Source organism: Myotis davidii, unplaced genomic scaffold (assembly GCF_000327345.1).
Source record: "Myotis davidii unplaced genomic scaffold, ASM32734v1 scaffold244, whole genome shotgun sequence".
NCBI classification, from domain to species: Eukaryota; Metazoa; Chordata; class Mammalia; order Chiroptera; family Vespertilionidae; genus Myotis; species Myotis davidii.
In genome coordinates this window covers 244,980-255,239 of record NW_006294993.1, presented here as the reverse complement: position 1 = coordinate 255,239, position 10,260 = coordinate 244,980, and the positions used below count along the sequence as shown (strand labels likewise).

Sequence of the window (10,260 nt, the reverse complement as noted above, 5' to 3'; positions counted from 1 at the left end):
AGCTCCAGGCCTCAGCGCTGACGAATGGGCGGGGTGGGCCGCTGGAGCCGCAGTTGGGAGCCTGCAGGAGCGTCCCGCGGACTACAAATCCCACAAGGCTATGCGGCTGGGTACCCCCCACCCCCAATTGGGCATCGTCAGCCGGGAAAGGACCCCACCCCGCGTGTTGCCACAAATTCAGCCCACGCAGCCCCTGGAAAACCATCAATAGACATTTATTTGATACAGTCATTTTTAATACATACAGTTGATGGCCCGCCCGTGCCACTCAGGGCCTGGGGGCGGGGACGAGGACCGGGACAGACGGTCACGAGGTGAGCAGGGCCCGAGCTCGCCGCCGTCAAAACATCTTGCAAATAAACACTTTGTAGATAGAATATATGTGTATATATATGGTTACAGGGATAGTTGGAACCTCTCTTTCAAAATGCACTTATGTACGGAGAACTGGCATTAAAAAAACAAACCAAGAAACCCAAAGTAAGGACGCGTGTCCGCCAGGCGGGAGGAACTGGCCGGCCCCCTTGCACCTCAGTTCCAGGACTAGCCTCCTGAGGCCGCAGAGCGAGGACCCGCGGGGACAGCCCTGCCTCCCGCAGGTCGGTGCAACGGGTCCTTTCCCTTCTGAACCAGAGGAACAGGGGGGCAGGGGGCAGGCTACAGCTGAGGGCCACCAGTCACATCAGGAGACACCCTCATCCATCTGCCTTTGCACAAGCAAATAAAGTGCATCCTATTTTTGTGTGAAGTGTCAGCCCTTTCCTGTTCTCAGGGCAAAGGGGGGGGGGCAGGGCCAGAGGTAGATGTTCAGAAAGGGACCCGGCACTGTGCCCTGGGCTGGGTCTCGGGCATAGTCTGTGCCTACTGCACCCTGGCGTCTGCCACTCTGGACCCTCTCGCTGAAGGCGTCAGCCAAGGCCAGGTCACCTGGCCGCGTTCCTGCCAGAGTGGAGGTGGGCAGATCCTGCTGAGCCCCCAGGCTCTGCCCTGCACTCAACCACCAGAACTGGGGTGTAGGGAGCCGGGTCCAACCCACTCGCCGCTTTGGCAGCAGCCCCCACACCCTTTAGAGACAAAAAAGAGGTTAAAGTGCTAAACATCAAGTTATCCAAGACCCCACCTCTTCCCACACATCTGGGTGGGGGTCCCACTCCAGGGGCCATCTGTGGACTTTGGAGGGTGACCTGGAAACACCCCCAGCAAAAACCAGCCCCTCACACCCCAAGGGCCAAGTACCTGAGAGGCTGGGGCAGACGGCTGTCCCCAGTAGAGGTGCTGAGGCCCAACCTCCTCCAGCCATTGGTGACAAGGGCAGAGAAAGTGTACCTGGGGCTCCTGTCAGCGCCTGCTTCCCCTCCCCTCCTGAGGCTGCCCTTGCAGTGGCTGCCTGACCCACCTCCACCGGCTCCACACCACAGTGACACCCAGAGCCCAGCCCCTGTGCCCACCTTGACTGACACTGGGTCACTCCCATGTGCCATGTGTGCGGGCAGGAAGAATCCACATCTCTACACCCCCTCCCTACACCACCAGGCCAGGCTGCCCAGGGTCAGAGCTCTGGACAAAGAAGCCAGAGACCGGCAGCACAGTGACCTGGCCCCCAGCCCCTGGGAATTTGTCCCCCTACTGCAGGGTGAGGAGAGCCCAGACCAGCTTGGAGCCCCTCCTCTCCAGGGCTGGGTAAGGATGGCAGCTTGAGGCAGAAGGGTGCCCAGTCAGTACTGCCTCCCTGAGCAGAGGAGGGACCCCTGGGACCCTAGCCCAGTCCCCAGATCCACCATTGGCACCAGGAGACCCTTAGCACCAAAATGTCAGATTGTTGTAAGTTTTTGTATAAAAAACAGAATAAAAAAAAGGTTGTTACTTGTCACAGCCACAAGACTGGCATCCACTACACACCCAGGGGAAACAAGCACACAGGAAAGTATCAAAATTCACATCGTCCAGGATCGGCAAGGCCGAGCCCTCAGCCCACCCCACCCCCTATGGAAAATAGCCTCCATCCAAACCCAGTGACTCAGTGTCCTCCTCCCCAGGCAACGCCACAGCTGGAAGGCGGGGCCCAGGGAGGAGGCCAGAGGTGTGGACCCACTCCTCCAGGTGCCCTGGACTCCAGCCTGAACCCTGCCCAACCTGCAGGCCTAGCTGTCCTCAAGGCCCCAAAGGGAGCCAAGGCAGCCCCGAGCTCCCATCAACCTACTGTGACCTCAGCGAGCCCCTCCCTGGCCTTCAGCTCTCACATCAAAAGACCACGCAACCAGAAACAAAGGGGCAGGTAAAAGCAAAGGGTGGGTGTTCCCTCAGGAGCCTGGCCACAGGCCAGGCCAGACCAGCAGACAGGCTGCTTCCTGCAGTGCTCACTCCGCAGAGCTGGGCTCAGTTCCCGGCCCGACATGCCCACGGCCCCAGGCCCAGACTGGGCTATCCCTGACCGATCAGGCATCCCAGCCAGGCCCACAGTGACGGCCAAGCTAGAGCGTGCTCCTCGTGGCCCCAGCTCCTGCTGCCCTGCAAGCAGAAAACCAGAGGCCCTCCCTTGCCCCAAGCAGGGAGTACCGCTGGGGGTGGCAGAGAGCCCGTTGGCGGGGCCACCTTCTCCCCACCAGCATGGACACAAGCCAGTGGGTCGGGGCCCAAGCACAGCAGGGGTCACACCGGCAGGGAGGGTGGGCCTGGAGAGGTAGAGAACAGAAGCTGAGGAACCAGAGGCGGGAAGGGTGAAGGGGACGGACCACCAGGTCAGCACGGCAGCGATCAGACTCAGGGTCTGTCCAGGGAGGTAGCTGGGGGTGCTGGGGTTCCAGTGTTGGGGAGAGAGGCGAGGCTGCTGAGGTACCTTCATCAGCCCAGAAGCAGGGACCCCCGAGCCTTGGGCCTGAGGAAGCAGGTGGGGCATGCAGCGCTCATGGCCGGGGCCAAAAGGCATCTGGCCACTCTGCAGCACCCCCATGGCGCGGAGGCCCAGGCTGCAGACCCGCCCTCTACCCCTCCAGGCTCTGCCAGGCCTGTGAGTGTCCCTCCAGGCGATGGCACTTCTGTGACTGCCACTGGCTCTTCTCGGGGAGCCCCAGCCCAGGTGTGCCTGCAGCAACCTGCCAGGGGAAGGGCCACCTTCAAGGAGCAGAGCAGGGCTGGCTGCCCCACTGGACAAAGGGGTGGGCAGGGAGGGGGTGGGGAACTGGAGGGCAGGGTATCCCAGAGCTAGCTACCCCACTCTGGACAGAGGGCTTGGCCAGCGTGGGGGCAGGCCCTGACAGCCACCATGCTCACTTCTCGGGTGAACTGCTGGCTCCCACCTTCCGGCCAGTGGAGTCCTGGGCCCCCTTGTCTCTGCCTCCTGGGGGCCAGTCCTCCTGGCGGGGGGCCGTCTTGGGCGCAGGCTCCTCCGGGAGCCGCTCCTTGGGCCTGCGGCCCCGCTTCTTCCCGCCTGCCAGACTCTTGTCCTTCTTGGGCACCAGTGACCCCTGGCTCCTGTGTTTGGGAGGCGAGCCTGCCGAAGTGCGGAACCAGTTCTGGGGAGAGACAAACAGCCAGAGGCCCGGACAGAGGGCGCTGAGCCTCCCGGCCTCGGGAGCTGAAGCCACTTGGGAGAGAAGCACGGAAAGTGCCGGGTTTTTCCATGTTGGCCTCTCACTCAAACATCACCCCCACCCCGCCGCCTGTCCATCCAGCACAGGCCGGGCCCCTGGCACAGGCTGTGCCACCCACCTCTGCGTGGGCCTTGAGGATGTGGTACTTGACGCCACTCTCAGAGCTGAACTCCTTCGGACACAGCAGGCAGCGGTACTTTCCCACCAGGTGGTCTCCCTGCAAGACACGGGCAGCTCAGCCCCAGGTGTTGGACAGGACTTCCCCACCTGCAGTTACGTGGAAGGTGGCCCTGGCTTATCTAGACAGGTCAGCGTGCCCCTTGGTACCCACGGGAGGAGCCCCTGGGCGGAACAACTTGGGACTGACTCATGTCTGTGGCTGGAGGACGGCAAAGGTCCCGGAGCACCGGCTGGTCCCTGGGCTCATGGAAGAGGCTGCCCCAAAGGTGAGGGCGCATGCCCCCCTGTGGGTCCCGGGGGCACTGCTGCGCACCCGTCCACGGGGTGGACCGCCTGGGACTCACCTTGCTGCAGCCGGCGAGGTGGGCCTTGAGGCCGGACACACTGGAGTAGATGGCTTCACAGCACTGGGCAGGAGACAGTCATGGGGAGGACCTCCAGGCAGCGCCCCCACACAAATCATAGCTCCTACCCCATGGAGACTTGTGGGCAGGCTGGGCCTCTGGGGCTGAGGTCGAGGCCTCTCTGCCAACAGGGTTCTGTCTGAGCACCCTGCAGAGGCCCAGGGACCACAGGTAGGCTGGCCACTTGGAAGGCTGCCACCCAGGGCCACACCTGGGCTCTCTGTCCCTAAGTCCCCATTGCCCACCCACCAGTCTGCCCCAGCTCACGTCATTGGGACAGTTGACGTGACCTTTCTCCTTGACTTCGTTCTTCCAGGTCTCCAGCAGCTGGGGGTTGAGTGTGGGGAGGCCTGGCCGAGTGTAGTTGAGCTGTGAAAACAGGCAGGCACCGGGGTGAGCCCCGGCAGCTGGGCCAGAGCTGACAGCGACGCTCCCACTGCTCTAAAGAGGCCCTCAATTGTACCCTCCATAGGGAGATCTGAACCTTGGAGGTCAGCTGCTGGCCCAGGTCACAGGGGGCAGGGCCATCACAGGGGACCCCACGTGGAGGCACATCCTGCTCAGAGCCCAGGTGGCTCACCCGAGCCGTCTCAGGCACCAGGTCATCTTTCATCCGCCTCTTGGTCCAATCTCGGGCCAGTTCGTCCTCTGCAATCTCCTGCAGGTGGAACACGGCAACCTGGGCCGACGTGCGGCGGATGCGGCCGCTGGGGGTCCGCTCGATACCCAACAGGTCCTCGGCCTCAGAGGGCTTGTCCTGGGGCTCCTCCGGGGGCTGCAGGGTGAGGAGGCCAAGGTGAGTAACAGGAGCCACATGGCCTGAAGGTGCGGTGAACCAGACATGTGCTGTGGGCAGGGGCACATGAGCAAGTGTGTGTGTGGGGGGGCGGGACACGCGTACTCGCTGCCTGAAGGACAGGCGGACTGGCCACTCACCGGGGCTGTGTGCTCCGAGCGCATGTGATAGTCATGGCCAGCCTTGGAGCGGTAGGTCTTGCCGCAGTGGGTACAGGGGAAGGAGGGACTGTCTGCCTCGCAGGGCGGCTTCCCACAGCGTTGCTGGTGGTACTGGTAGCCCATGAGGCTGGAAAAGGCGGCCCCACAGCCCTGGAGGTCACGGGTCAGTAAGAAGCCAGCAAAGGGCTGTGCCTCGCCCCACACTGTCCCCCCGTAGTCCCACTGACCTCCTGGGGGCAACGCAGCCTCCCCATCTGCTTCAGCACCTTGCGCAGTCGTTCGCGCTCCTCCTGCTCACTCCCCTCGGAGGCCTCCGTGTCAGAGGGCTGGGGGGCAGGCCCAGCCTCAGTGCCTCATCCCCAGAGGGTCCCTGCCCCAAACTGGACCCACAGATGTTCATGGGCAGGCAGTGTGGGAATGAAAGGTCAGTGGGCAGGGCTGGGCAGGGTGAGAGAGATGAAAGGGAGGCCTGTGGTCAGTGTCAATGGTCAGGCTGGATGGCAACTGGGCCCTGTGGTGTACCTTGGCGCTGTGCTCAGCCATGGTGTGGTAGTTGAGACCGGCCTTGGACTTGAACTGCTTCCGGCAGTGCTGGCACTTGAGGGCATCCTGCAGCTGCAGACAAGGGACCCATGAGAAGCTGCTCTGGGGCACCTCCCCCCAGAAGCCCCTGGGGCAGCCTTACCTTCTGACACACCTCCATGTGCTTCTTGAGCCCCACAAGGGTCTTTCGGGTGACCACGCTGCACGTGGGGCAGACAGCCTCCCCCCGTTCGTGAATGGCCCGCTGCCACTGTTCCTCAGGGGCACCTGTGGGGCAGAGCCAGGGCCTCAGGGGCTGTCGGGCTCCCAGGTGCCCTGAACGCCAAGCAGAGCCCAGGGTCCACGCTCAGCCCCCGTCTGTGTGGTCCAGTAACCACCTCACAGTCAAGATCCAGCCTGTGCCCCCCACACAGCAGCCCCCACCTGGGGTTGAGTGGGCCACGGGGGCCGGTGCCTCCTTGCTGACAGTGTTGGTGGGGGCCGGCACCTTCTTTCGGACATCCTCAGGGCCAGGCCCCTCCTGCTTCTTGGCACGGTAGCCTCGGGACTTGTCTTCTGCCTTGGCCAGGCCTGTGTGCACATGTGGGGTGGCGCAGGTGTGGGCCAAGGGCCTGAGCACACCTGTGCATGAGCCCAGTCCCACCGGTGCCCGGCTGACTGGGGCTTCACCTTTGAGTCCGAAGGTTCCCGAGATTGATGGCTGCTCCCCCGTGAATTTCTTGGGTGTTTTCTGTTTCCTTCCTGACTCAGGGGAGAGAAACGAGGGCCAAGATCTGGTCAAATAACCATAGGGAGGCTGACCACTGCCCGTCCTGGCTGTTGCCACATCCCCCACCCGGTCTTACTGTGCTTCATGCGCTCAGCTCCCTCTTCAGGCAGGGACACAGGGCCTGTGGCCCTTGGCACCTCCTTGCCCCCCAAGGGCCTGCTGCCTAGAGAAAGGGGGCCACTGCTGGGGTCTGTGCTGGGCTGGAGGGTGGAGCCTGGGCCCGTGGTGGGTGGGCCACACTCCCCGCTCTCTGACCGAGCCTGCTTGGGTGGGAGGGGGCAGGCGTCCCGGCTGTCCGCAGCCCTGTAGGGAAGGAGGTACGGAGCAGGAGGCAGGGGGTCAGGGGCTCGCTGCGGGCCGGCACCCCAGGCTGCAGCCGGCGAGCACCCCCTGCCCTGGAAGGCACCCCATACCTTTTTTTCCCACTGGCCCTCCCCGTGGCCCGCGGAGTTTTGTTCTCAGACTTGGCCAGCAGCACCATCTTGCAGGACGGTGTGTGTCTGCCGATGGCCACGGGCCTGCTGACGGCCACCAGCTTACTGACCACCACGGGCCTACTGACGGGCACAGGTTTCGTAACTGTCACAAGTTTTGTCATCGGCACTGGCTTGTTTGTGGTCACTGGTTTGGTGACTGGCACTGCCTTGGTGACGGGCACAGACTTGGTGACTGGTATGGGCTTGGTGACTGGCACAGGCCTGCTGACCGGCACAGCCTTGGTGACCGGCACAGGCCTGCTGACCGGCACAGCCTTGGTGATTGGCACGGACCTGCTGACCGGCACAGCCTTGGTGACCGGCACAGGCCTGCTGACCGTCACTGGTTTGGTGACCGGCACGGACCTGCTAATAAGGAGGCTTCCAGTGGCCGGCACAGGCCTGCTGACCGGCACTGGCTTGGTGACCGGCACAGGCCTGCTGACCGGCACTGGCTTGCTGATACCGATGGGTTTGCTGACACCCACAGGCTTGCCAATAGTGACAGGTTTGCTCACTCCAATGGGCTTGCTGACCCCAACGGGCCGACTAATGGTGACTGGCCGGCTGACTGGCCCAGGCTTGGGGGCAGACAGGGGTCGGTCCATGTGGTTCCAAATCCGGTGCTTCTCCAGCTGGGTCTTGGAGGTGAAGGCGGCCTCACAGAAGGGGCAGGGAAAGGTCAGCCTTTCTGAGATGGCACCCTGGGTAGAGAGGGCAGGCGTGGCATGGGCTGCCCAGGCCTCTGTGCAGACTCACCCAAGCCAGCAGCTGGCCAGGGTGGGTTCAGGCCTCTTCTTTCCCAGCCCACAGCCCCTTACCCCTTGGCACCGCTGGTAATGGTACTTGAGCCCGTAGATGCTGGGGAACTCCAGCCAGCACCCTGAGCTGGGACACTTCACCCGTGAGTGCACCTTGAATTCGTCTTTCCACTGGGTCATCAGAGAGAGCTGGCATGGGAAAGGCCAGGCTGCTGACCCTCAGCCACCCGGCCTTTGCTGACCCGAGCCCCAGACTCAGCACCCTGCCCAGGCCTGCAGGGCAGACAGACTGTAGGAGCCCTTGACCTTGGGACCGCAGCAAGATCCAGGCCACCCTGAGCAGTGAGGGTGCTCTTGAGGGCCTATGAACATGGCCCACTGGGCCCCAGGCCACGCCACGAATCCCTAGGCACAGGGTGGCCCACTGATGTGGGCGGAGGGCTTGGTGCTGAACATGTGGATGGCAAGCAAAGGCAGGGCAATGGCCTTACAGGCAGACCCCAGCATGAGCCCCACCCAGCCCTCAGGGAGCTCACGGGAATGTCTCGGAGGGCCTGGTTCTCAGCTTTCGGACGCCCCTTTTTCTTCCCTTCTGTCCTGTCGCTGGCTGGACTTCCCGGGTCAAAGCAGAGTGGGGCCTGGCTAGGCACTGTCTGCCCACCCCGGGCCACCGGCAACCCTGCAGCACACGGCACATCAAGGCTTGGAGCTGTGCTCCCTGTAGTCTTTCCTGCTATCCCGGAGCCTGGTGAGGCCTGGAGTGAGCCTCATTCCCCCCCGATGAGGCATGGGGCTGGGGATGGAAGGCTGTAGTCAGCCTAGGACAAGAATCCAGGGCCCCTGGCTGCCCCCACCCTGGGAAGGCTCTCAGGAGCCCAGGCAGCTACCTGGCACCCAGGAGCTGGACATTCGGGAGGTGGCCCACTCAGCACTGCTGCTCCCGACAGCTTGGAGCTGACCTTAGCCCGACCCCTCTTACCCAGCTTTGGATCATGCCGCACAGGAAGTCGGACCTCATTCTGGCTGCCCTCCTTCCCAGGCCCACTCTTGCTGGACCCCAGGAGTCGGCGGCCGCTTCCAACACAGAAAGGATCAGTCATTGCTGCAGAGCAAGTGGACAGACCTGTGAGGTCCATCAGGGCCGGCTCTTGGGACTTGAAATGGCTGTCCTTGCACCCCACCCCCCAGACAGACCTGCTCATTGGCTGCAGAAAAGGGAGCCAGCCTGCCTGTGCTCTTGGTCACAGGGAAAGCAGGTGATGGGAGGCTTCTAGTTTAGGGGAGTGACTGCCCAGCTGAGCTCTCCCCAGGAGACCCCATCAGCTTGGAAGGATCTAACCCTGTCCTGAGACACTCATCAGGTCCAATGGGCTCCATGCGTCCTAGACACAGTGCAGAGGTGCCGAGAGCCATGCATCTCACGCCCAGCACGGGGCTGGGTGGCCCAGGAGAGGTAGAGTGCTCAGGCAGGAGATTAACAGCATTGCTCCTGGGGCCAATTATGACACCACATGGCTGTTGGCACACAGGCTGTTGGCCGGGCACCCTGGGACACCTTCCTTCACAGCCCCACCCAGACTCAAGGCAATGCCACCCTACCCAGGCAGGTGCCCCTGGATCTTTCTCCCAGGACACAGATGGAAGATGGCCAATGCGGGCACAGAGGGCCCCTAACCCCTCCCCAACTGCGTGTGTCCCTTTCCAGAGGCAGGACCAAGGAAGGAGGTCCCTGTCCTAGTGGATCCTTCCTATGTGACCCCCTCTCTGTTTGTTCCTGCTGGGGACCCTCCACCCCGAGGGAGGCCACATGCAGGCTGGGCTTCTCGGCCATCCTCCACCTGGCTGTCCTCACCTCCACCCTCCGGAACCTCTCTGTCCCCATCTACAGGGCCACCGGCACCACCCCAGAGACCACTGGCTACCAGCCACAGGGAACACCTCGCCACGTAAGCTGGGCCTGCATGGGCATGAGACCTGGAGGGACTCTGAGCTCAGTCCTACTGGGTCCTCTAACAGGGACACCCAAGGCTGCGGAAGAGGGTGGGCAGGGGCTATGTGAACACGTGACCCCTCTCCTGGCAGTTTCTAACTAACTGAGACCAGAGAGGATGGGAAGGGAATTACAGAAGCTATCAGTAAGGTTGAGGTCAGAGGTCAGTATAGTCACTGCCCATTGCCCAGGAGGTGCCCAGATCCTGGGCCTGGAGAGAGGTATAGGTCTAGAAAGGTCTGAAGAAACTGCTCTGAAAGGCCTCACACTGCCACTTCCACAGCCACCCAAGCCCCATGATGACCTCAAGTGGCCTTTGGTGCAGGTGCCTGCTGGGACCCCCCTTCCAGTCTTTATCCAGCTTGAGAGGAAAATTCAAAGTTGGGGGGCCTGGGGCCAGGGCTGGCGTAGGAGGCAGAGACCCTCCTTCCATCCAGGCCTGCAACTCTCACAACAGGAGAAAGGGCTTCCACCCTCTGGGAGGGCCCAGCAGGGACGGAAAGGTGGGACCTTCGCTGGGCTGTGGGGGCACCACGCGCTGACCACAGGCAGCCATCCGGGCAACGGCAAGGCCTCTCGGTGGACCCCAG

General features: G+C 62.8%; 1 protein-coding gene across 5 annotated transcripts; it reads right to left on the bottom strand.

Moving 5' to 3' along the window:
• Positions 1-194: 194 nt before the first annotated feature.
• On the bottom strand, positions 195-10,254 carry ZNF512B (zinc finger protein 512B). 5 transcript variants are annotated; one of them, XM_015567687.1, is made up of 18 exons: positions 8,660-10,254; positions 8,217-8,359; positions 7,741-7,869; positions 7,318-7,623; positions 6,857-7,281; positions 6,520-6,746; positions 6,344-6,415; positions 6,098-6,244; positions 5,817-5,941; positions 5,654-5,746; positions 5,359-5,457; positions 5,111-5,281; positions 4,755-4,949; positions 4,442-4,543; positions 4,115-4,177; positions 3,709-3,807; positions 3,297-3,512; positions 195-363 (listed from the first exon to the last, which is right to left on the bottom strand). In XM_015567687.1, the coding sequence occupies exons 1-18, from the start codon at positions 8,880-8,882 to the stop codon at positions 235-237; spliced, it is 2,964 nt and encodes a 987-aa protein (XP_015423173.1). In that variant the 5' UTR covers positions 8,883-10,254; the 3' UTR covers positions 195-234. The 5 variants fall into 5 exon arrangements, 4 of the variants coding, with proteins under 4 accessions (XP_015423173.1, XP_015423174.1, XP_006769567.1 ...); XM_006769504.2 differs by having other exon boundaries at positions 271-3,092; XM_015567688.1 differs by lacking the exon at positions 8,217-8,359 and having other exon boundaries at positions 8,660-8,710.
• Between the last annotated feature and the right edge of the window lie 6 nt (positions 10,255-10,260).

Bases quoted from the DNA above. Each gene is read 5' to 3' on its own strand.
- ZNF512B (XM_015567687.1), bottom strand. From the start codon at position 8,882: ATGAGCAGGTCTGTCTGGGGGGTGGGGTGCAAGGACAGCCATTTCAAG. The intron at 4,544-4,754 runs GTGAGCCACCTG...CTGTTTTCACAG, and splicing joins TGGTGCCTGAGACGGCTCGG to CTCAACTACACTCGGCCAGG. The intron at 3,513-3,708 runs GTGGGTGGCACA...GTCTCTCCCCAG, and splicing joins TCCTCAAGGCCCACGCAGAG to AACTGGTTCCGCACTTCGGC.